The 26577-nt window shown below is 43.2% G+C and overlaps 1 protein-coding gene across 2 annotated transcripts in view; it reads right to left on the bottom strand.

Annotated features, from left to right (window-relative positions):
• The window catches only part of PDIA5 (protein disulfide isomerase family A member 5), a 102379-nt gene that overhangs the window by 15731 nt on the left and 60071 nt on the right, over window positions 1-26577 (bottom strand). The window contains exons 12-15 of one of the 2 annotated variants that reach the window (XM_065637842.1): window positions 19317-19387; window positions 18096-18259; window positions 15433-15563; window positions 1019-1085 (exon numbers count right to left, since the gene is read on the bottom strand). In XM_065637842.1, coding sequence (XP_065493914.1) covers window positions 1054-1085; window positions 15433-15563; window positions 18096-18259; window positions 19317-19387 — 398 coding nt within the window. In that variant the 3' untranslated portion in view covers window positions 1019-1053. Of the gene's footprint in view, window positions 1-1018; window positions 1086-15432; window positions 15564-18095; window positions 18260-19316; window positions 19388-26577 lie in introns of those variants that run through there. The other variant, XM_065637841.1, reaches the window with a different exon arrangement.

The following is a 26577-nucleotide window of genomic DNA, read 5'->3' as shown; positions in this document are numbered from 1 at the left end:
CAATGTTTACTGTCTATTATTAATCCAAACTACTCTCAATATATCAATACTAAGTAAGGCTTTGAAAAGGAATGTACCTGCCTATGTTTAACAAATTACTTTTTTCAAACATAGCATAAAGAGGTTTTTCCCAAGCAAATACTGAGGACACTATTTTTTGCTTAGATGCAGGGGAAAAAAGGAATGGACACACTTCTGTCAAGCTAGCAAAGGCAAAAGAGTTCATCCTGCTATTATTTCTGGATAGGAACCTAACAGAGCACAGATGAGTTGTTCACAAGCTCCAATTACAGCTTATGCTACTGTTGTTTATCATGGTAAAATACTGGTAAAGAAGTGGCTGTGTTACTTTTAAGTCAATACTAAACAAATGCCCTCTTAGGAGGCTTGCAGCCACCCTCTCATAAACTGCACTCACTCTTGTAGTGACAAGAAAAACAGTATCTGTAGATAAACACTGCTCACCCCTTTTCACAAAGGAAAGGCTGCACACCCCTTTCATCTTCACCAAAGGCAATTTCACTGCTTACATGCACTGTTTTAAATTTTAGAGTATTTTTTCCTTCAGAACAGGATTTTGAAAGCACTGCAATGACACACATGTGTATAAATACAAGGAGAGTCTATGCAGTAACTAAGAATACTGGAAAGTCAAGGGGACATTTCCTGGGAAACTGAGGCACTTCTGCAAATCCATCATAAGGGTTTCTAACTCTCACACAGCATAATGACAGTTTATCCTGATGGCAGCTGTGTTTCCGTGGGAAATAGTGCAGTGCCTCTACAGCTTACGAACTATTAACTTTGTTGAACAGTTTGACATCTGCCTGGGAGAAAACAGTCAATAATAGAAGGAGGAGGTGGTAGAGGCTGAGGCTCCAGGCTGCTCCCACGCCCACCAGCTCGCTTTGGTGACCCATTTTCTCTCTCACCACTTGGCTGTCCTGTCTTCCTGATACTGAAGAGCCTTCGGGTCAGGCCTGTCTCTTGACACATCTTGGATAATGTCCTGTACGGTGGGGTGACTGCCTTGGTTGACTTACTAACGCCGCTCTACACAAATAAATCAGAACTGGTAACGACATCTAAAAAGAATTCCAGAGACAAGAAAACAAGAAAAATCAGGCACCCCTAAAACAAGATCACTTGTTCACATCTAAATGCTTACACACTGCAGTTTACTGGAAAGCACTTCCAACTGTTACACTAAAACATAAAGCTCCTAAAAACTAAAACCTTCCAGGTTCCCCTTTCTGCTTACAGTCTTGAGGCTGAAATCTAGATTTCACCAAACAGCAACTTTCAAACTCTCAATAAAAGATATTTCAAGAGAAACAAGAGACTTTGTGTCTTCTTATTCCCCTCTAACACCTTTATGGTACATCAGTCAATGTGCCTCCCACCTCGCAGGTGCTGGTTCTGCAGAGGACGAGGCACTTGGTAAAGCCTCTCACTCAGCCCCCACCGAAGCTGTTGCAGCTGAGAGCTCTCCATGGGCCACACTCTTCAGGAAAACCAGAGCATGATTCAACAAATAACGTGTTCTTTCAGACACAGAAAAGTCCAATGGCTATCAAAAATGCAAGCTGCCATTTTACAGGGCACCAACAGATGTCTGGTAAGAAAACAGCCCGAGTGGCCGTTCAGCTGGTGATGGCTCCAAGCAGCATCAGCAGCTGCTCCATGTCCCTTCCAACCCAACGAATCATCACAGCACATGCTGCTGCACAGTGTTCAACAGGTGGCATCAAGAAGAGCTTTGAGTCTGGTTCTCAGCAAAGATGCACATCTTGTAAGGCCAAAAGGAAGCATCCGATTATCTAGACTGTTATGGCATTCTGGAAAAGGTAGGTAAAACCAAACACGCTTTGAAGTTGTGGTCAACACCACCACACAGAGGAGTGCCATGTAATTCAAAACAACTGATAAAGGAACCTACGCTCACAGCTTTTATTTTCTCTTCTCTGTCGTCTTCTTATCTTCCCACTCTAATGGCAAACGACAAAAGTTACCTTCATTTACTGATCTGGAGCTCCATCCCTCCTCCCCTCCCCTCACTTCCCTCTTGGCCCAATCTCCTTTCTTTACTGCACTGTGCTTGTAAAGCTAAAACAGAACCATATGGCTTTTGGCAGAGCTCACTCCAAGTCCAGTAGGCATTTTGTTAGCCTTGGACATCCATCCCCGGAACAGATGTGAACACTGTGCTGAATTCCCAAGGAGTTTCAAGGAGTCACCGAAAAACGGGAAGGAGCGCATCATACGGAAAAGCAAAACTTCATCTGTTACAACTTAGAAAGATTGCCAAATGCAGCAAACACTTGGAAGTCACCCAACCCAGTCATTCTATTTAAAGCACACATGCCAAAAAAAATAAAAGCAGAGGTTGATGTCTTCATTTTGACAGACGGAAAACTTGTTCTCCCCATTCCCTCTTCACACCCACTATCACACGTTTATTTTAAGTGCTAACACTATCTTCCAGATTTGAAAGTGCAAAGAAAGGAAATGTACTGAGCACAGTACATGAGGATAGGAAGTGTGCAGGCTCCTTACAAAGGATTTTCCAGATGGGCTGCAACAGAAAGAGATTAAACTGGTGGCATCTGAAGGTGTGGGTCAAGAATCAAAAGGTCCTGCCCTCTTCTCAGTAGTATTTATAGGACAGTGAGTCACTATGGACTAAAGAAGTGGGAAGATTCATTCCATTTCATTTTACTTGAATAATTTGGGTGTTATGGCAGGTACACAGGCTTCCTACAAGTCCAAGAGGTGTATTTTCAGTTGAGCAGCATTGGAAGTAGCACTTCTGGGAGCAGAGCCTTCTAATGTAGATGACGGGCTTTGCTTTATCAATTTTCTTTCCTCATTTTTACATCATTGTCAAATTTGATCTCAACAGGGTTAACGGCAGTTGTGAACAGAACGGTAACTTTCTGCGCTTGACTTGAGAGATCTGAAAGAATCTGCTCCTGGAACATCCAGCCTTTCCACAAGATCCCAGCACTGGTGCTCAGACCTTCTAATCACTTCTGCAAATCTCGAGCTAACTTCATTTCCTAATGCAGAAACACACTTGCATCACCTGGCGGGAAAGCAAGAGAGCTTGACATCTAACACACATGCAGTAGCATGCATTAAGGCCATTCTCTGTTCCCAATCGGCGAACGATACAGCTTTATTACAGCTCTGGCCAGATGTTCTCACCTCTCAAAAGTTTGCCCTCTGGCCCCCACGTAGCCCGTGGTGGGATCTGCTCTGCCCGACCGCTGAAGCCTGCTGGGCCTGAGCGCTGCCTGCCTAAACCACACGTCTGTGGATCCATGCAAGAACACCTGGGATAGAGGGGTTCTAAGTTCTCTTTGCCTTTGTAGTACAAATTTAAAATTTTACATGAACCCAGAATTTTCTACGGTTTGTTTTTCGTCCCCACCATCCAGGCTGTAAAGCTGGGAAGGGCTAGGAAGGCATGCTGCAGTACACTCACAGTGGGCAATGCCACATTCCTCATCTTGAAAACCAATTGGTTCTTGACTGATCCAGCACATGAAAAATATGGTTTCTGTGGGTAAAAATCCAAGAGGAATGCCTAATGAAGAGCAGACAAGGGAAATCTAGTAAGCAAGCAAGCTTCATTCTGACCCATTATCATGGAGGGGCTGGAGAAGGAGTCAGATTAAATCTCCTCTAATTAGAGAGACATTTAAAGGAAAGCTAGTGAGTCTTTTGGAGGCGAAGTGATGGACAATATATAGCCCAGCTTATTTTCCATGGACTGAATTTACTGATAGCAGGAACCCCCACATAGTACAGCATCTTCTCTGGGCGTCTTTGAGGAAAGAACCAATGAGCCAGCGTTGGTTTGGGCACAGAAAGGTGCTGCAGAGGCTGGCACAGCAGCTGGCTCCATCCTCACAGAAACACTCGTTTGAGGACTCCAAAGAAATAAAGATCTGCAGGCTTGAGCTGGATGTGGTTTCCAACATGATGCCACAAAACATTGGTATATGTGATGTAAAACAAAGATATTGCATGGAGAAATAGAAAAACTTACTAAGTACTCACATCGCCTTGCAAACTATATTTTTTTTTTTTTTTAAACGAAAAGCAGACTGAGGAGGAACAATATAAACCCATTTGTCAGGTAAGGTAAGAAAGACACATAACTAATATTAAATAACAAGTGCACACTGCACCAGACATAAGATTAATCAAGCATATATTGTGGTAGCAACTCAATAAATCCAGAGAAATAATATCCTGTATTCAGAATTGTAAATATTTGCTATAATTTCAGGGTCCCAGGGGATGCAGAAGGGATGCAAAGAGGATTTCAAATCAATGGAACAATCAAGTGAATAACCTACGTATCTTTATTACATTCAAATAGAGACTTTTTGGACAGGGTTTGTTTTTCTAACGAAGTGAACGGTTTAGAGATGGTAACAAGTCAAAAGAAAAGCTTAGAGATTCTTAAAACTTGAATGGACAAAAGTAATAGGACCAGATGGCAATTATAAAAATGTCTCCAGAGTAGTGCATGAAACATATGCATCCTGTTGGACAATAGTCACCTTATTACATTTAAAATAAAATTGTGCGAAATGTTCAGAATTGCCTAAAGGAATCAAGTTGTCTTTCCAAAAAAACACAGGTTTCTACTTGCTTAAATATGAAAACCGTCCTTTAAGTTACTTCATGCTTTGTTTAAACTACAAAGCTCAGTGATATACTATAACCTCTCTACAGCTGAACAGTACAAGGTTAATTCAGTTTCCTTAGAAGAGTGGAAGCTGTATTAGCATAGCACACAGAAGAAAGGTGAAGCTGTTTTTAATGAATATAAATCAAAAGCTAACAATTTGTACAAAATAGATAAAGGAAGCAAATGGACATCAAAGCAATATCTACAGTCAGCAGAAGTAATAATGATGCTTTAAGTATATAAGAGGCTTTAAATGTATTAGAAGCAAAAGAAATCCAAACAATACTAGCAATATAGCTTTGAAAGAAAATGATGAAGTTGTCAAAAGGAACTTCAATGAATATATAACTGAAAATATTAAGTAGGTGTGGAAAGGGCCCTCCACAATGCTGTTAGTAGTTTTGGGTCCACAAATCAAGAATAAGTTCAAACTGGAGGGGGCTCAGAAGACCCAAAAGAAAAATAACAGGGCTGGAAGGTGCATTTCATGGCAAAGGGAGTCAGGAAGCTCAGTGTGTCAACAGCTCAAATCCAAAGATTAAGTGATAGAAATCGAGAAGTGTCAGTCTAGTTTTCATTATAATGAGCTGCTCAAGCTGGGTGCCAAAGGCTAAGTAACCTCCAGAGCTGGCTGCGAGCTGAAGCCAGTCAAATTCAGACAGGAAATTCACATTCTCCACCACTGGTGATTTTTAGTCTGAAAGGAAAGGTTTTCTAAAAAAGATGCATTCACACAGTGGCTCTCCACCTGATCAGACTGCAGCCTGTCCTTGACTCACACCACTGAGCTGAAACTGCTGCAGGGGTGATCTGGCTTTGCTGTCCTCAGATCAGGGTGCCAGTGCTGCCCCACAGGTCAGGTGAGGATGGCAGCCCCTGATGACCCCAACCCGAGCAGCCCAACTTCTGCAGGTCTGCGCCCGTGCAGATCAGGCATTTTGACTTCAGAAAGCAGTACCTTATACTTTTTGTCCATCATTAATATATAATGATGCATAACCCTGCCCATGTTGTTTCTGTGTGCGCTTTTAGCATCTTGTACATAATAAAAATCTAATAAATAAAGTAACAAAGCGGTGTGTATGAATTTTACATGAGATTTTTCAGAGAGTTTAAACATGCATACATTTTAATGTTGGAGAATGTTTCTGTATCAAATATACTAACTTAAACTGTCAGTATTTTCACAGCAAAGTCCTGGCTAACTCCTTGGAGGAGACCTGAAAGCCCAGTGATTTGTGAGACTGCGGCACTTGTGCTGTCTGTGCTCTATTCTCAGCTCCCCCTTTAGCGCCTCTCAACGGGTGATCTCAAATGCTTTAACTAATATCAATTAATTACGCTTCAAATCGCCCCAAAGAGAGACAGGCGTGATTATCCTCCTCTGTCATTACACCCAAGGTTAAATGGAGCCAGGAAGAGGTTAAGTGACTCTCGGGGTTCACAATCCTGCACGACAGGGAGCAGGGCTGCGAGGTGCTGACTCCATTCGTTCAGCTGCAAAACCACGGGGTCCTCTGAGGGCTCAGCACGTGGCAGGATTGGAGCCCTCAGCACGTAAAGAGCAGAGCAGAGAATGACTTTCCCATTCTCCCATCTCTGCTTGAAATCGTCACTGTCTAAATAACAGGGGTAGATGCTGCCCTCCGTTATTGGTTTTTAAATGACTGCAATTCTAAGCAAGTGAAAGCAGCACGTTGCACAGCTATCGAAGCAAACCCAGGAGCTTACAGAGCACAAAGCAAAGCTGTTTCCACTTCAAGAGTTCCAAGTCATTAACTAGAATTAAAACAAGAATATTACTTGGTCAGTCAAGGAAAGACAGGCCACAGACAGTAACTGCAGAGATAAGAGCTGAAAATGGGTATACTGCTTAAACCAACACAATTCATGTAGCTACAGAAGTTATTGAATCCACAGGCAGATTTGAGAAAGGCATTTGGACATGTTGCTGAAAGGCTAATTCGCTTTTGTTCTACCAGTTGAGAATTGGAAGGCCTTTTAATTGAATATCTGGAACCAAAGCTCATTTTATGACATGACCCGACACATAGCATAATCATATTTCCAAGACACGAGATATTAGTAATTGAAAGGAGGGAGATTTGTCCTTTGATTTGAAAAAGGTCATGAAGTTTTCAGTTAAGCATCAGGTCAACCAGGGCTTGCCTTGCGACTCTTAACAACGGGCAAGCTACTGCCAATTTCACAGCGTGCTGGTGGGTTTTTGTGGGTTTTTTATTGTAGTTTTTGTTTGTTTGTATTTTTGTGTTTTGTTGGGTTTTTTTCACCCCCCAAGCTATCTGAACTCTTATTTTGTAGCACTTTGGGGGTATACAGAAGAGATGAGTGATACAGAAACCCAAACCTTCAGAAAACACAGCCTTAGACATGAACAATTGCAATAGCAGCAACAAAGTCATTTAGAACAGGCCAAACTGCAAAGTTGAGAAGACTCATCACAAAACTCCTGGACTATTTGGTCTACTACAAAAGGCAAGGATATGACCAACTGCAGTGAATTACAAATGAGATGACAGCACTTGGCGTTTGGCAATAAGCAATCCTTTAAGACGGAAAGGTGTACAGCAAGACGTCTCTGGACAGAAAGGGCTAAAGAACAATAGTTATGTCCAGAACAAAATTTAAGTGCCAGTTCCAACAGATTTTCCAGATCAATTGTCACTGACCTGCATGGCACAAATGAAGCTGGTAACATCGGCTAACCAAGTCAGCATCAACCTATGTTAACTGCAAAAATATAACATTTGAAGAGCTAGCAAAATCATTTTGCCATCTAACATGCCAGTGGATGCAACTGGTAATCAGAAGATAAAGGGCCTGGAGCAAGCAGCAGCCCGGCAGAGCATGGGGGGAAGAACCACAGAATCACACCTGCCCCATGGGGCTCAAAAACAGCCCCCGTTACAGTAACTTGGGGGCACCAGAGAAAGTATGTGTCTTATTGGAATAGGTCTGACAACAATGCATGAGGATGGGTGGCGTATTCGTAGTTAAGTGTCTCCTAACGCAGCCTACACAGACTTTACATGGCATTGCACCAACACACAGCCATGTGCCTGTGTGGAGAGGATTTCATGAAGCAAGGCCATGCACTTCCCTCCTCTCAAGCCTGAGCTGTTTATATTTACAGGTAATATTTATATATTACCTGTTTATATTTACCACTAATACCCTTCACACCAATTCAAGCAGCTGTAACATTTCAGGGTTACAACAGATTTAAAGCATGAGTGCTGTTTTACAAAACAAGCTGGATCACCCCGACAAATTTAACGCCACAGCTCCACAACAGCCACCCCTGCGCACCTCCGTCATGGCTACACGCAGTCCCGTGAAGTGCCTCAACTTCTGAGTTGAGAGCAGTTAAAACGGTTCTCTTGGTGCTAATTAATAGCCTCGACACAAACAGTGGGGCTAAGAGCAGTTCTGACAGCCTGATTGCAGAGCCCACTCTAGAAATTCATCCTTTATCAAACCCAGCCTGCTAATGGGCTCTGTGGCATTGGTGCTATTCACACCGGCAGGAACGCACCTCGCTAACACCAGCCTGTAGAGAGAACACCACTAATGCAGGAGAGAAACCAGTTAGTGCAGAGCCAACATATCAAAATTCTGCAGTGCCAGCCCACGCAGGATTTAAAGCCTCATTATCAGAGGATCCAGACCTCGCTTCTGCCTCCGTCGACAACCAGAAAATCTTTCCTGCAAGGGCTTTTTGCCTTGAAACGGATTCTTTCTGTTCAGCATGTTTTTAATAATTTTTTGATAGCTTAAGCTTCATTTACAAACACACACATTTTGTTCAAGCTCTTTGATACAGCCTCCTAATAAAAACTTAACAAGATGCGCTTGCAAGGGAAAAACTCTTGGTGGGAGCCAATCTGAAGCCATCATGGGACACCGAATTCATGTGTGCTGCTGCTTTGCTTGGCTCATCTGGACCCATTAACTCAACTGTTAAGTATTTTAGCCCCTTCTGTGCATCCTGCATCCAGAATTATGCCACCCAGGTCTGCTCAGCACTGAGACCCAGGCTGGTCATCTCGGGCCCAGCAGCCACTGGCTGAAGCCTTGTGGTCGGTCAAAATTGCAGTGTTTTGTTACGGCAGTCTGGCTTGGGCAGAACACAGCATTATCTCGCCAAACTCTCCTGTGCAAAAGCTTAGATTTGGTGCAACCAGTTTTGCCCCAAGCTTACTTCAAGAAATGGGAGGGATGAAAAGGAAAGACTACTGCTTCCTTAAGAACAGGCTTTTGAGGACAGCCTGGGTCCCACGAGCGGGGTAGCAGGGCTGAAAGCACATACTGGCCCTGGCTGTTGGCATTAATAGCCAAAACACAGTCTGCACCCACTCTGCACCCAGTGCAACCCGCTCTGGCAAGGACTCTCAGCTAAGTGCTTTTTTGTCATTGTATATTCCTTGATGCATAACTTGGATGGAAGAAACAGGGCAGTTTTTATCATGAAAAGACAGAAAAGGAGCATAACAGGAAACAGAATGATGAATATTTTCAACAAAGCCCGTGGGTAAAATGAATGCAAGTTTGCTTTAGCTCTCAGCATTTTATGCACTACTGATGAAACACACAGGAATGGGCAGGACTGATTTAGTCAGAACTGAAAGAATGTGATCCTTTATCTGATTTCTTACTACTGAAGAAAGCCCTATCTGATGGCCAGGAGATGACCCATCAGACAGCAATGATGTCAAGATTCCTGCTTGACTCGGAAGCCAAAGAACTCTCTTGCTTTTACATCAGAATTATACCCAGGTACCATCTCGCACTAACAGCTTAGAACAACACACAGCTTTTTAATGGCTGTAAAGCCATCCCAAAGTCTCCTGTGATTTTATCAGGTGCAACACAGATTAAGCACACTCATTCACTTCTTCCAGCCCTGAACGAAAAACCCTACAAAAAATTTAAGTGAAGAGTCAAGGAGGCTGATGTCTCTTAATTGCACATTCTCTTGTCACAGTACAGCCACTAACTCACTACAAAAATACCTCATTAAAATCATCCTCAGTACAGTTTATTTCTGAGTGTTCTTTGGGTAACCCCCGTGGGTGAGGCTTCACCAGAAAATAACCTTTTCCAGCTGACAAAAATAATTTCCAGTGAAGTGAAAGTTTCACTGCTGAACACAGAACCGGAAATCAGCTCCCAGCAAAGTATTTATTAAAAATACCCATTCTGCAAATCCTGTGGAGTCGCACAAATTGAGGCCATTTGGCAAGTTAATAACATTGGCAACTGCCACCCTTACAAACCATTAAAAGGGCACATTTTCTCCCTATTATTTCTCATTGCTGCTGAAAGTCTTTATTTTTAAAGAACGCTTATTACCTTGCTTTTTTAGAAAAGTAGGAACTGAATGAATCTGCTCAGTGCTGAGCATTTCCACTAAAAATGACTGATCTAAAAAACAAGTGCCCCGCCCCCCCCCCCCCCCATTTGGACCTGTTAATGACTGGTCTATTAGATATAATTCCCGTTTCTGACACAGTTGATTCATTTGTAGTCTCTTGGGGGGCAGCCATCTTGACCAAAAAAATGATATGAATGTGTTTTCATGTGTTGGTCTCTCATTCTTATGAGCCACAAGTGGACAGCTTCTGCTTCTGTGCAAGAATTAGTAGGGGGTGATATTAAGCCTTTCCTATTCTGAAAAAAAAATCAGAACTCAATGGGAAGGGTAAAAGAGAAAACAAAAGTAAATCCAACAAAACAAAAACAAACCCCAAAACTAAACATAAAGCCACTGTGTAATCCCAGCTCATGTTACTATTGCTAGAAACACAACATTGCTGTGGTTGGAAGGCACTTCTGGAAATCATCTAGTCCGACTCCCCTGCTCAAAACAGAGTCAACTGGAGTAGGTTGCCCGGCACTGTGTCCAGCTGAGTTTTCAATGTCTCCAAGGATGGAGACTCCACACCCTCTTTGGTCAACTTGTTCTAGTGTACAATCACCCCCACAGTGAAACAAACAAACTAACAACAAACAAAGTGAAAACAAAACAAAAACCAAACCAACCAAAAACCAACCACGAAACCCCAAAAAGCAACGCTTCCTCTTATATTTAAGCAAAATTTCCTGTGTTTCAATTTGTGCCCATCACCTCTTGTCCTGTCCCTGGGCCCTGCAGAGAAGAGTCTGTCTCTAACTGCCCCATTAAGCACTCATGCATCCTGATAAGATCCTCCTGAGCCTCTGCTTCTCCAGGTTGAACAGTCCCAGCTCTCTCGGCCTCTCCTCGTATGTCGGATGCCACAGACCTTAATTACCATCATGGCCCTTTAATGGATTCACTCCAGTATGTCAATGTCCCTTCCGTAGTGGGGAACCCAGAACTGGACACAACAATCCAGTTGTGTCTCACCAGTGCTGGGCAGAGGGGCAGGATCAGCTCCCTTGACAGGCTGGTGACGCTCTGCCTAATGCAATCGAGGAAGCTCATGTATGGAGTCTGTGTCCCCAGCTCTGAATTGGTTCTACAAGAGCAGAAAAGACCTAGCATAACTTTGAGGAAACATCACCCAAGAATAGCTAAAACTTGATGGTCACATCCAAATTATAACATCAAAAAGGCATATTAAATTCCAGGGATGAACAAGGCAGAAGAGGGAACCACGTGAGTTTTAGTTAGAGAATGTGATGGTCATTTATTTGGTACATGTCTTTGCACTGGCTTGGCAAGAAATTCCATGTAGAAGTCCAAGGGCTCCAGAGAGAAGTTTGGGTTAAAAACACAGTACTGCTGAAGAACTATCTGCATCTCCCTGTTTCATTGAAAATGCTCACCTAGCTTCAATCGCTTTTTTTTTTCCTTAATTCAGTTTGAGTAATGCAGCAAAACCATCTCCAACTGAGAAGATGTTATTTACTGGAACATTATTGCCCTTTGTGATTCTGACAACTAATCACAACCAACTGCTTCTATTTTGCCCAGTTTTCAGTGCTATAGTAAGAGAAGGTTATAATTTAATTGAGATTTGACTTTGCCAATGCATTACCTGGGATAACGGAGTGGAGAGAGCACATAAAAGTAAAAATGCAGATAAAACACATTCAGATAAGCTATATGAACAAACGGTGAGGACGTATAAGAAAGAAAAAAGAAAAGTCAGTGCATTGATCCCAGAAGAGGCACTGAGGCAAACTGCTCAGTCCAGGATTCCAGGCATTTAATGCTGGGAGTACTGAAACCAGCTCTGGGCACAGAGCACAGCCATGCAGCTAGTGCACTTCTGGCCATGGCTGGTTGTGTCCAGTCTAAGCTAGACTGGATCTATTCTTGTCCATTTGGCTCACTTCCATATTTGGTCCACAGCCCTGATAATCCACATACCAGGCTATGTGTGTACACCAAACCATACTCGGACTAGTTGTCTTCACTCCTCCCTTCTGGATGAAGCCAAGCAAGTTACAAGAGGAAACCTGGAGTAGTTGATGGTATCCAGTACTCCAAGGACTGGTCTATGGAGATAATAAAGACACAGATCCCACAAACCGTCCCAAAACACCTCTCAAATGCTGGTGCAATAAGCCCACTGCATCATTGTCCTCCTCTTATTTTAGGCATTTTGAACTCAGAGATAAGGGAGTGGGATAACAATTACATCTTAGGACCACAAGAGCCCCACAAGGGCCCAGAGAAGAGTTGGGCCAGGTGCTGTGCAGCACAGACATCAGCAGGCTGCTCCAAGCACAAGCCTGAGAAGCACTGACAAGCGCCAGTCCGGCGTGGTGGCCAGAGAGGGTACAGACCTACCCAATGGACGCCTGGATGAAGAACAGGTCCAAGGCAGATCTCGGCACAAGTAGCATCACCTTTTTTGCAGCTGGCTCCTTTGCTCCAAGCCAGTACTGGGGACCTGCCTCTACTGCTGCCTCCTGCCCCAAATCAGTCATGACAGCACACAGAGATGTCACCGGCGAGGAATGGGAATGTGAAATCAAGAACATCGCTCTCTGTGGGTGTCACGTCCACAGGAGTGGATTTTTTTTCCCCAGTAATTTCGAGAGTTTTGATTCTGATTCTCTGTCCTTAAAATACTCCACAGGCACCAGGAATAACCTTTACGCTGCACCCACATTCAAGGTGATGGAGTAATGAGTTCCCTGTCTTTTCCATGTGGATGTTGCAGTCTTCTCTTCCGGAGCTAAATCACTGTGAAGCACTGTTCAGTACCATTAAAGCACCACTCAGCTCAGTCCAGAGTTATTGGCACAGCAGCAGATTGATGGTTCTCCTATACATATTAAATAATTTGGACTAGAAGCTGCCACAGAAAAGCCAGATCTCATTTTAATTTGCATGTAAGATATATATCTGTGGCCTTTGCCTAAAGGTTTATCACTGCAGCTGAAAGCTTTACAAAGGTCAGAATATTCAACTTTCTGCTTTAAAGTCTAATGACAGATGAGAGATACATTTCTTAGCATAAATATTTATATATAAACATACTTTATATATGCATGTATACACACACCCCCAATCTTAAAATATCTCAGCATATGTGTAAGTGTAACAAATACTGTCATAGAGTCATAAGTGAATGGAATAACATACTGTGAGTCTGCCCTGACCTAAGATGTGGATCTGAATAGAAAAATAAAATTATATGAGATAATGGGGCCTGGCAATTTTAGCAGTGTTCTTTCTGCACTAAAATAAGCAAGTTAAGGCTAATTGGCAACGTAAGCTCCAAGAGGTCTCAATATTGAGAAAATGGTAAACAAAAGCTAATCTATCAAATTTAGCAGGAGGCACATTATCACTGCAGAAAAGCAGAAAAATAGAATGAATTGTACCGTTCTATTGAATTAATGATTATTTCACAGAAACCAGAGATTTAAAATATTCATCTACCACTTTCCCCTGCATCCAACAAAGGGCAAGCTCATTGCACTCCCTTCGTGCGCCTGCTTTCTGCTTTGCACACACACACTTCCACATTCAGAGAGAACAAATCTCACAAATCAGAAGCTGTGCATGACCCACATACCGATAACACAACAGCAACGCTGCCTGTCTTCGGAGTCAAGGGAAGGCCAGGAGCGGTTCCAGTTAACGGTTCTGCATATAGGTGGTCTCATGCAGCACTGTATCCAAAACAGTGCAAGAAGAACAGTGCAAGAAGAACGCCCAAGAAGGGTGGCCTCAAAGGACCCAATAGTCTCATATCACATGAGCCTTGCTTTTACAGCCTGTCGGTACAGACAAGGCCAGGCTGATCTTTTTTCACCTCTCCTGGTCTAAGGGTAAAAGTCAGCCCGCAAACTACAGTATCATAATTAGCCCACCAGGCAAGCTGCCTCATGCTTTCAACTCTGAGAGCTACATACTCATTGCACGTAGTGTCTTTGCTTTAAATATGACCTCAAAAAAGACCAAGAATTTAAAGTGTCTTAAAAAGATGCAGGTAAAAACCAAAAGGGAAATATATCTCTCTCTTAACAGAAAGTCACTCATTGGGTAAAGAGTACTCAAGAGACAGCAAACTCCTCAATACTACCATTTCATGTACAATCATTTGATGTTAAAGTTACAGCTTGCTCTTAAGCAGTTGAGGTCCATGAATCAGAAATTCCTGGCACATGAGCAATTTAGTCAATAGGTGGTGGGAACTGGAGTTGAGAAGGGATTAAGTCCCCTCTGTTTTCTTCTACAACTTTCCAGAAATCTCTCTTCTGAATTGCATCCCTCCCTTCTCCCACATCCCACATCCACCAGGGCTTCACAAGAGCCCCAAAGCATTCATGTTTAAATCTCTGACAGAAAAGCAAAAATAAGGGGCTGCCTGATTAAACACTAAGGACCTGAGGTTTTTCTTCCTTTCTGCAAAAAAACTTCCGTTTAATGGGAACAAGTTAGTAACTGCTTATCTGAAGGTTATCCATGAATTGTTGGGCTGGCCACATGATAGGGAAGAATTTTTCATGCATCTAGGAGTGCTGAGTCACAGTGCTATAAAAGCAAGTTAATGCTATCTAAAATTAAGTGTGAGGATTATCTTCTCCCTTTGACAGACCCCTCAAAAGTTAAAAACCTGTACCAAGCCTGCCTGTCTCTGGGACAACACAGGAAAACAAAAGAGGTCCCTCCCATTCACTGAATTGATAAGGGGCCTGACTCAAAACTTCTCTAGAGATATTCTCAGGAGCTTCAAAAAGAAAGCATGTGTGTGATGCACACAAAACGATCTGGGAGGAGGAAGCTATGCCCATATTCCCAGTGGAGATTTAAATGTAGATTTATTACAGACAAAACTTATTCCATCAGAATTTGTTCTCAGCCTCTAGGGACTGATTCCTCCTACACCACTACATTGATTTCACTACTGAAGTGCTGCACTAATGAGTCAGGCTCTCTATGTCCATTGTGCTACTATAAAGGATCCCATTTTGTTACATGGACCATAAAATGCAGCAGAGGAAAATAAATCTGTTTTGGTTTTGTACCCCTGCCTGCTTTGGTGTCTGCATTAATGCAATAACTTTAAATAAACAGTGTATACTGTTTTGTTTCCATTTATAAAGATATAAATGGTGGTGCCAATGATGGTCCCAGGAAGTTATATTCAGAATCAGCTCTTTACCCTTAAAAGTGTGGGGACAGCAAGGGAATTAATTCAGGATTTCATAAAATGTAGTGTTTATAAAACCCATCCACGTAGGGAGAGGTATTAACTCACATGGTGCATAGAACATAACAAGGGTGTGCTTCTTCTTCTTCAAGGATTCCCTGAAGTCTTCTCCAGCAAGGTGGATAACACTAGTCTGTTTTTCTTCCCAAGCAGGCTCAGGTGGAGGAGGTGCTTCAGGACTAGAAAAGGAAGGAAATGAGATTGGTTTGAAAATGTTTCTGGAAGCAGGCAAACGGGCATCGCATCCTGGTCGTAACTACCAAGAGGGAACTGAGGTCAAAGAATCCTTCAGAATGCCTGTGCCATAGAAAAACATGCTTGATATTTCCAACACCAGATAACAAAAAAGATACGAGTTAATTTCTGTAACTCAATAAAAATATAATTTAAGCGATTGTACTCAGGCGTATGAGTAGGAACGCAGAATAAAGATTTCCTATATTGTATCCAACACCTGGATGAAAAGAACATTGCTCTGGTATCACTGTGTCATCCGTAGGCATGAATTGAGAAGAACAGCAAGCAGGTGGAATCAAAAGGCAACCGATATAGAACAGCATCTTCCATTCAAACACCCTTTTTGTACTCTATCACTATCACGCAAACTTCTATAAAGAATTTCATGACCTTCTCTTGAATTCAGATATTAAAGCCAGGATGCAATAATCAGCACCGTTCCACTTGGAAGACTGGGGGTGACTGAACTGGAATATTTTACCCTGATAAAGAGAATGTCAGGTTTCAATTATGACTGCACATACTGACTAGATCAGAGCAATCCTGCACATCTAGAGCGCCTCTAACAAAACTTCTGCTATTCGCCAGCTCACAGACTTCTCTCGGACTCATTAAATTCATTCCTGCTGTATCTTAAATAGTGATTACTTATATAAAATAATCAGAATGGTGCCACAGTATAAAGACCTTCATATGTCACCTTGGTAATAAATTAGCTTTTCAGACTTTCCTGTCACTTTGAATGACACCATTTAAAGTTGTATCAGGTACATAAAAAAAAAAAAGGAGAAAAACTCAGTTTTTAAAGTCCTTCTCAAGGTCATTTGGTGGACATCCATTGTATTTCCATCGATACTGATTTGCCAGTCATTAGTGAGAGAATTAGGACAGCTGGTTTGAATTTTCACACAAACACAGTCGGTGTGAGCTACTGTCGATTGCAGTTACAGTCAGAGGTGTGACTTCATCTCACACGGACCTTCCCATGCTGACCTGAAATGAGCCACCCAGACACTGGTAACAACCTGGTGTGGCAGCACAGACTCCAGTCACCACTGAGGACCAGAGCCGAAACCCGTGTGGCTGTGACGAGCCCACTCACTGGGGGAGGTTTACACAAGCTCTACTTTTACCTCCAGCCTACCCCCCAGATGCAGCCCTATTTCTACAACCAGCAGTGCAGCTGTGACAGTTTTATCCCTGGTCAGCAAACAAGCATCTTACTCCATTGTCTCCCTAGTATGGAGAACACCCAGCAGTCAAGAACAGGAGAGATGTTGTCTGGGTTTCCCCTGCGTCGCTGCCTACCTGAGGCTGCAGACAAAGGTCTTCCAGAGGACCCAGAAGGGATTAACACCCCTTCCCTCTTCCCCATTGCTTATTCACCTGCCAATACATGCAGGCAGCATCAACCTGACTGTTTTACCCAACATAAATTATGTAGCATGCAAAATACTCCAGTAAACTGGGGAAACTAGGACAGTGACTTCACGTCCAGTATTGACACATCAGCTTGGAGCCTGAGTACGCAGGGAGGCCAAGGGAGTACCGTGTCTAAGTGTAGAATGTAGATAACACTTTCCAACGTGCTACAAAGATGCTGCCAGACCATATGTATCACCTGATTTGAAGTACTCAGAGATGTATTTAAAAAGAAAAGAAAAAACACACCAACCAAAACAACCCCACGCAACCTCCCTCCCCCCACCAAATAAGAGGAGAAAAATTAAAATTACATTCCTCACGCCAGCTGCACTTAATGGTTAAATGATTTAAAAACTTCACAAAACACTGGCATTTTTTTCCCATTGAATAATGCAGAAAATACATTAGGCTTCCAGTACCTAAAGGAAATGCATATTTTATTCCAGAATACTTAAAAAAGAACATTGTATCAGCAATTTACTTCTTTGAAATGAAATTATTTTCATCATACATCAAACTCAATTCTGCACAGTTTAACACAACACCAAGAAAAGGTGGTTAGTGCAGACAAAGGTGCTGGTTTTGTTGGTCTCTCTGGCTTTCCTTCAGCCCCACATCGCTGGTTATCTAGGCATTGGCTCTGAAATGCTGGAAGGAGGAAAGTATAACTGCAGAAATTCAGTTACTAACAGTGAAATCTGCTGCTTAGTACAAAGAGGGAACAACAAATGTTCTGTTTATTTTCCAGAGCCATTGCTATTCCTTCTCCAGTGAGAGGCTCTGCATATATTTGAAAAATATTTATTTTGGGAAAGAATTATCGGGACAACTATGAAAAAGCTCACAGCAAATAAAGGATTTGGCGTGTTAGAGACCATAATTAACATATGTGTTTGTATGGCTTTGAATACTGCAATGCAATTTGTTTTTGTTAGGAAGGGATTTAGGCAGTCGATGAAGCTAGGTTTAAGATTTGCTTCCTCACCAAAGCAGTCTTCAGGAGCCAGTAACCAGGAACCCGAATACTGTCTCAGACCCTCAGAACTTACTTTAGCAGCCAGTCGATGATCTTCTTCTTTGTTCTGAGGTGCGGCAGAGTGTATTTCTCCTCTCCATCCTTAAAATACTTCAAAGTAGGAAACCCTGAGATGCGGTATCTTTCTGCCAGCGCCTTGTTGATGGTAGCATCGACTGCTGCAAGGACACCTGGACTCTAAAACGGAGAACACCAACTGTAAATCCCAGCAAGATACAAACAATCCTTTGGCACAAAGCAGGGGACTTGGGGGCAATCACTAATGATATAGGTGCCTTCCCTTTCTCAGGTACTCTGCACAGATACAGAGAAAGACACAGAGGACTGATGCAAAACTAGGAAGGGACATTGTATGGACTAAATGTAACCAGAGTTTTAATTGTTCTCCTGTTTCTGACAGGATTGCCTGTATATAATTCACTCTATAATGCTTAGGAGCTGTTCCCAGGAGTGGCATTTCATCCCACAAATCCCAATTTCTCCCAGAGGAAACAAGCATCGTTGAAGACAAGTTTACTTCAAGGCAAATCCATCTTTCCCTAACTTGCAGGCATCTTTACATGAACCACATTTAGAGCCACAGGAGAATGGACACTTGTAGAGTGTGACTTGTTTGATCTTTGTTTTTCTCATCTCTTCCTTCTTCTCCAACTACAAAAGGACCCTTGATGTGTACACTGAAGATGCTTAAAGTATGGGGGAGCTAATCCTACTTCTCCTCTTGCACTGTGTACACAGTGTGAGACTGAGTCAATAACACTGATATTACTGGATCTCTCTTCTCCAGCCACGCTGATGGAGCACTTAAGATGAAGCTCTTAAGGTGAAGTAATGGAGTGATGCAATCATAAAACCAGGGTATCTGAAAGAGGGATCAAACCCCTTTGTTTTTTTCCAAATCTAATTAATAAATAAAAGCCTATGTTTCTTTACATTCGATGCCTTTAAGGGGAAAAAAAAAATCCATTTTGGATTTGATCATATTATGTATAAGGCCTACAGCAGAATACATAAACATTTTTTGATTTTGTTTTCGTTCAAGACAGAATGTTCTTTCTAAGACTTTGGCAGGGCTCATGCATTAGCGATGAGACTGTACTTTGGAAGCACATTTTGAAGGGTCCTGTGGGAAGATGAGAACAGCTGAATTTGTTGTAGGGAGAAAAGTCACTTTTATTGCTCCAGCTATTTATTACTGATTATTTGAAGGATATAATAAAGGAAATTAGCTTACATCACTGGCTACATGGAGAAATTCTGCAGCCTTCTCATATTCTGGCTTCATTTTCTTACAGTGCCCACACCCTGCCAAAAATTAGAAAAAAAAAAAAAATCCAATTAAGTTGCACACGCCATGGTTATTCATTGACCCATCTAGCCATAATCAAAACCCAAACCCATGTGGTAGAGATTTACTAGAATTTAGTATGCATTTTACTTAATTTATTTGTAAAGCCTTAGTATGATCTAGGATCTTTTCCAAAGTGGTCACTCTGGTTTAAACAAACAATTTAATCTATTAAAAAACGATAATAAAAGCCTTCGATTCGCACTCACAGCACTTTCCTCCCAGAAAGCACTATAAACACGGTACTTCTCAAGCCCGTTGCTTCCAGCACGCTCTTGGGCGAGGCACAACCTCACCCATTTCAGTTTCCAAATCTTTACCTGCTTTAAGAAGAAACAACACAGGCCCTCACGTGACTTCCTGACTTTAAGCAGAGGCTTATACTAGCACAGCTTAATTGAGTAATGTAATTTGAATTAAACTGCACTGATAATAAGCTCTGCTTTACAGTGGTGCAGCATGTCCCTCCAGCAAGGATTTGCACTGATTTAATCACATCAGTGTAATTACACCACCACATATGTTCTCAACATAAGCAGGGCCTGTAAAACCGAGATAATGGTGCTTTCTCGCTTGTGCGAAGTTCTCCAGAGATCTGCCATTACTTCAGTGCTAAGTGCTGACATTACAATAAAGTAAAATGAATGCATGAGCAAGAAAAGCAGATTTAAAATAAATTATTTGAGTGTAAATTAAACTGCCTTCAGCCAGTGCAATTGCTTCCAGGCAAGCTGAACTTTGAGGACCAGGTATGGTTCCTGCCACCACCCTGAAGTTACACCTCGGTGCCCATGGCACGATGCTGGATCTCCGGGACAGCCCTTGCTATTGCACCCCAAGAACCAGCACAACCCCCGTCCCTGCAGGGTCCCAGCAAAGGGACAGGGCAGCAGAGACCGACACCAGGCACAGAGAGCTGCAATAAGGTGCATGGCACGACCCCAACGCACTGCGCTCGCCTGTCCCTGTGCAACGTCCCCTCCACGCAATCCCTTGTTGCACTTTCTCCTCTCATTTCCAGCAGCAGCTTTTCTGCCTTCAGCGATTATTGTTGGAACAGGCACTTGAACGCCCAGACTTTGCTGAGCTTTTGAAAGTTGTATCAGAAAATCTGTTTCAATGCGGCTTCAGCAAAAGCCATTTCTGAGGTGTATGGGCAACAGGGTTGGGGCTATTTTTACACCACTGTCTAAAAGAAAATAAACCAAGGACACTGAATCTCATCGCTGTGTTGGTTCCCACTAACGCCAGCTGCCAAAGCCAGCAGACACAAACCTAAGCCTGAACTCAACCAGACAACCATGTTCTATACAGCACAAGTCAGAGAGTGTTGGCAGCCAAGGAGCGATAGGACATCCAGGTGTAACTTCACCACAGCAAACAGGGACTTCGGCAGAGCCCCAGCCACCACAGCACACCATGAAAACACTTTCGGGGCACGTTTGTACAACAAGGTGGATACATTTGAATAAAGTCTGCAAATCCCACCTGAGAATTACAGCAAATACCCGAACAGCTGACCCCAGACCAAACTCCAGTTCAAACACCAGCTAACATCCCCACCACAGCTTAGTCATCTGCATAGCAACCACAACATTAAAAAGCCCCATGTCCTTCTTTTGAGCGAAAAACAATGCTTTAATGTGGTAGGAACGGCAGAGTGAGGGGATCTCAGCTGGAGGAGGAACCTTTGCTTTGGTTTTACACCGTGGTGGGAGCACATACCACCAAGATGAGAACCTGATACGACAGCTTCAGAGGTGAACTCGGGAGGAAGCTGGAAAAGGCTGAGGAAGAGTTACTGTCTCAGCACTGCTTGTCTTGGTTGAAAGCATGAAAGAGGCTGGCAAAATGATTTATTTGCCACCCACAGGAAACTCGCAGGCATATGGCTTTGTGGAAGGGGCTGACAGTTCCCTTTGACACCTGCCCGAGTTGATTTATTTCTCCTTTTAGCAGCAGAGAATTTTATTCATTTTGTGCTCTTCCTTACTTCTAAGCAAGGGCCATCTCCAGTCCCTGCTCAGATACCTGGGAACCTCTCTGAATTAGCTAGCTCAAATTTGTACCAAAAGAGACAAACTTTTTTGCAGGGGTAACTTCACCTAGGTGGGCTTTACACGGCACATCCCCCAGACAGAGCAAGCTTCATACTGTGCTCTAGATATGGTATCCACACAGGCTACACTATATTCTACAATCATTAATATCAAATCTGGTCAAGCAAAAGCAACAACCTGAGTTTTCACAAACCTATGCAGAGAAAAAAAAAAAGAACAAAACAAACAAGCTGTGCATATATGCCCAGGTAACAAAGAACAATCCAAAGCATCTGAAATTCATGTAAGTAATATTTTGGAGAAAGATATTCAGACTATGAAATGTCACTGTTCCAGGTTCTTTCACAAACATCACACAGACACAGCACTACTGACTGCCACAAAGCTAATTCACTCATGCTTAAAATGAAGAGGATGCGGGATCATGTCTTCAAAGGCACTTAATGCAAACTGAAGTCCTCAAATCTTTTATCATGCAATGCTTGCTTGACCCCTGACAGAGGAAAGCACGATACGCCAGTCTGGAAAAAAAGCCACTACATTAAACTGAATCTGAAAGAGGGACAACGAATCTTAAAAGCTTCTCCCACGATAAATGATGCTTCTCTGGCCATCTTTATGAGAATTTTGCTATTGCATGCTACACTCTGCTTCCACCTACCACTGCAGAAAAGGGGAGATATGAACTGGAAGTCAGACCTACACATAGCAAATCAATTCATCTTTCCTATGATTATTTATCCTACCTTTCAATAATCCTGTGAGGACTGCCATTAAATTCTCAAGGCCAATGAAAAATTAATTTAAATGAACTCCAAGGTCACTGTTTCTCCTTTGATTGCTACATTAGGTTATTCAGCAGCAGCTGTATCCCTCTGCGCTAAGCTCCTCTAGTTTTAGATGTTTTCTGTTCATAAAATGAATGGGAAAATAACAACAACCCTGCAAGTCCTTGGCCCAGATGCTCCAAGGTGCTGCATAAGGTCTGCTGGGACAGCGGAAGGAAGCCCGCAGGTCTGCAGTGGGCCTCCGTGATAGACCTGCTCTTAGAAGATGCACTGTTGTGTCAAGTGTATAGTGACATTAAAACTAACAGGCTAAGCAAGGGAAGCAACTCGTTCAGTCCCAGGTGAGAAGAGAAAGGTCACAGTCAATACAAGGATGCCCGACAGCCTACTCCAAGCACTGACATCTTCTGAGCCTCTCTGGGTCACAGCTGGTGGGAATACCCACTGGACTTGGAGGTGTCTACACAAGAGGACTCCCACAGCCTCCATCTTTTCTCTCAGAAGATAAGTAGCTCCCCTGGAGGTGCAAGTCAGAGTTACTCTCTATCCAGCAACAGAAACCAGTCAGGGTTCAGTGCCTGACTCTGCTGAACAGTTCTGGACAACTCCTTTGATCTCTCAACACCTCGTCTTGCTCCTCTTGCACAAAATGAGCCCCAAGGCTGCAAGGGCCAAGTTGCTCGAATGGAAAAGAGCACATGGAGTAAGTGTAAAGGAGGAGTGTTACAAGACAGGAAAAAGCAGTCAAAGCTTACAAAAATCAGTGCTAGGACATCTGCTACAAGACAGGCCCTCGCTAACCATTTTTAAAACAGATGTCTAAATGAAGCCAGGATTCTGTTTTCCCAGTTTATTTATAATCAATCGTCCTCATTTGCACTGCACAGCCAGGCAGATAAACAGCCCCTTCCCCCAGCGCTGTTGTCACACAGCGTAGCTCAGCTGCACCCCAAGAACTATCGTGATCACAGGTCCCCAGCGCAGAGAAGTCACCTCCCTCCACAATCCCACCGCAAGGCAGTGGACAACACTCGCTCAGCACTTTGTCCTTCCCAGGGTGTGACCGTACTCGAGTGCAGAAGCAGAGGCCAAATGGGGACCGAGCGATGCTAACGTGCACAGGCAAGCAACACACAGACAAAGGGAAGGTGAACAAATGTACCAAACAACTTTTTTTCCAAGTAAAGATCTACATTTGTTTACAGCAGCCTGTTTGGCATCATGACAAAGACTCACAATACAGAGCACAGTTACTCCAAAAGTTTTCAGAAGTGAACTAACACAAACACTTCTACTGTTGAAACCAAGTTTTGCTTACAGAAGACAGGCAGAAAAGCAGTCAAGCAGCTCCAGCTAAGCTCCTGCATATGCTGTCTTAGTGCTGTCCCCAGAACATAAATCTCTGTTTCTCTCTGTCATTCACTGTTTGCTTCTTTCAGGTTATTACGGCTATGTAAATAAACACTATGCTTTCCATCACATCCTCTCATTTCGAGACAACATTGTCTGAGGATCTGAAGTGCATGTGACAAGCAAGAGATAAAAGTCAACATCCAGGCAGTGATGGACAAAGAATTTCTGATGTGAAGAACCCTAAAAATAAATTAAATTGCAAATAAAGATTTTAAAGAATCATTACATTTCTGCCATCAACAGACTGCTTAAGTACTGTTAATGCATACCAGCTATTTATTGTATCATGCCAGCCCTACACCCATCTATAGCTGCATACCAAAAATACCCCCATTAGCCTGATGAGAAAACAAATTTGAAGCACCAAACATATCCTGCTTTCAACAAGTGGGTCATTGGCAGTTCAAACTACACTCATGGAAGATTTCCTGACAACTGCAAGAAAAGAAAAAAAGAATCTCAAAAAATTCAGATGCAGCTTTGCTCTCTGAACATTTAACACCCGAGGATACACCTTTGGTTTCGCCATTTCTAATCCCAGGCAAGCCCTGTTGTTAACTTTGAACATACACCTGAACACATAAAAGCAAGAATATATACACAGTGGGGAGACACAGCCCTTGGAGCCAGGGCAAGGATGCATACAAGTCCCAGCCCCCTTATCATCTATGTGAGAACACAAATGTATTCTCTTCTGCCATGGACGTCTTTAACATGCAAAGATTTCTTATGCATCTTGTAAAAGAGCAGCTCTGAGGTCTGACACGAGGCAGCTTACAGTTCTTTCACCAGTGTAGAAGCACATGAACTACAACAGCTGCAGATTCCCTTGCATAATTTAGCCGTCTGCATTGCAGACATCTGATGGGGAATCATCCACAAATTTGGCAGGGGAGGAGGATGACAAAAGCAGCTGTTTCTCCTCGTAATCACAGGTACGAATTTGCAACCATGTTAGCTGCACATTCACTTAACAGTCACAATGGTCATAGCCACCAGGTCATGTCCAGATCTCCAGGTTTCTGCTTAATTAAAAAATTAAAAAAACACCTTATGAAGGATCAGGAGCTCAAGAAATTTTATTAATCCTTTTCCCTCTGGATACTTACTCGCATCAAACCATCCATTTCCTTCTCACCAGCAGCACTCCCCACCCAGGTAAAATTTCAGATACTTACAGATGTTTCAAGGCTTCATGCTTTCTTTTAAGATCAGCAGGAGCAGCTTCGACATCTTTAACACAGAATTCAAATTTTCAACAGCTAGAAATGTGTGCACGCATACACAAATTCAGACTCCCCACCTCACTACTGTACTTTTAAAGGTAGGTTTGATTTTACCGAGTATTACATTGCTTAGGGATCAGTGGCAAGCAAACAGCTTCATGGCTTTACAAAAGACAAAGCCTGTGAAAGGTCAGCCTGGAAAAGACTCTGAGAAACTAGAAACGTAGAATTAGAAGGAAAATAATTCAGCAGTTTGGATTATTGCAGTCATGCTACATTTATGCGGCTGCAGCCTGACGCCTCGGCTGTGTGGGCTGCACAGTTCATCCTGGTGACAGGAGAGCAGCGCGGCGTCGCGTCCCCACCGTTATCACCACCTCACTGGCACTGCCACAAACTCGCAGCGCAGTCAATCTGTGCGTGCAATGATCTGTGCAAATCCAATCCCAGCATGTGCACACAGAAGAAAAGTCCCTGTCTGCTTCCAGCAGTTCTTCAGCATGATGTCGGGGCGCGAAATGACTACACATCGGTCACCCCTTCTGTCCGTGTGACTTGCTGAGGTGGTGGTGACCCCATCCCAGCCACCGCCTCTCTCGGGAGCAGAGCTGCCGAGCACACACACGGCAGACACAGATGTCCCCGGGGGAAAGCCTCAGGGCACTGAGAAAAATAGAGAAGCACAGCGTGGGTCACTGCCACATGATTCAGACTGACACAAATGAACTCTTGATCAGGCCACAGGAATGGGCCAACGCATGAGCTGCCTGGCACTTGTCTGGTACACGGGGATGCATGCTGAGCAAGCCAAGCCTCACCTCCCTACCTCATCACCTTGGTTGTAGAGGTGAAAGCATTTGAAATCCAATTCTCAATCCTCTCTATGCTGGCATTACTGTTTCCCCCAGAGCATCACTGAAACTGATCAGCAGCAGAAGATTCATAACAGCTTCAGACAGTTACAGTATGAGTTCGGATCATTTATTTTTTTTTTTTAAAAAGACCGTCAATTCACTGCATTACATAAGATAAACCAGAGTGAACTGAGAATGTATCCTCCGGGATCTCTGTCTGCATGGGTGCTGTATTCGCAGCTGGGGCAGAAGTGCTGCCCTCAGCCAGCAGCAGAGCGGGGCAGAGGAAGGCTCAGCGCAGAGAGGGAGAAACACCGAGCGGGTCCTGCCAGCTGCCTCCACGGGATTTAAAAGACAACAGAGCTCTGATGACCTTCTGCATAACACATGCTTCTGCTTTCATTTCTGGTCATGCTGGAGCACATCTCAGGGCAAAGGGTGAATATTCTCCAAGGCTTCCCTCAGCCACAGGCTGCTGCCTCTCAAGGGTCCCTGAGAGTTAAGCAGGGAGAGATATTTCAGCTCTATCTTGCCCTCGGAGTGTGCTTTCTCTTCTTCTAACCCTACAGGGAGGCCCGGCTGAGCTGGGGTCCTGAAATTAGTCTTTGAAAAATGTACCCCCATCTGCATTGGCACAGACTTCAGCATGCATCCAGGAAAGATCTTTAAGCTAATCACCATATTTACTTATAATAAACTAACAATAAAAGTCACACACGGTTCCTTATTTCCATTCCAAATCAGGCTTCAGCTTCCAGCTATTAGAGATTATACTGCATGTATGTACCCTGTTAGTCAAGTGGTGC

This window comes from Caloenas nicobarica, chromosome 6, assembly GCF_036013445.1.
Source record: "Caloenas nicobarica isolate bCalNic1 chromosome 6, bCalNic1.hap1, whole genome shotgun sequence".
Taxonomy (NCBI): Eukaryota; Metazoa; Chordata; class Aves; order Columbiformes; family Columbidae; genus Caloenas; species Caloenas nicobarica.
The sequence above is the reverse complement of the archived record's forward strand: the minus strand, read 5'-3'. Positions and strand labels throughout refer to the sequence as shown.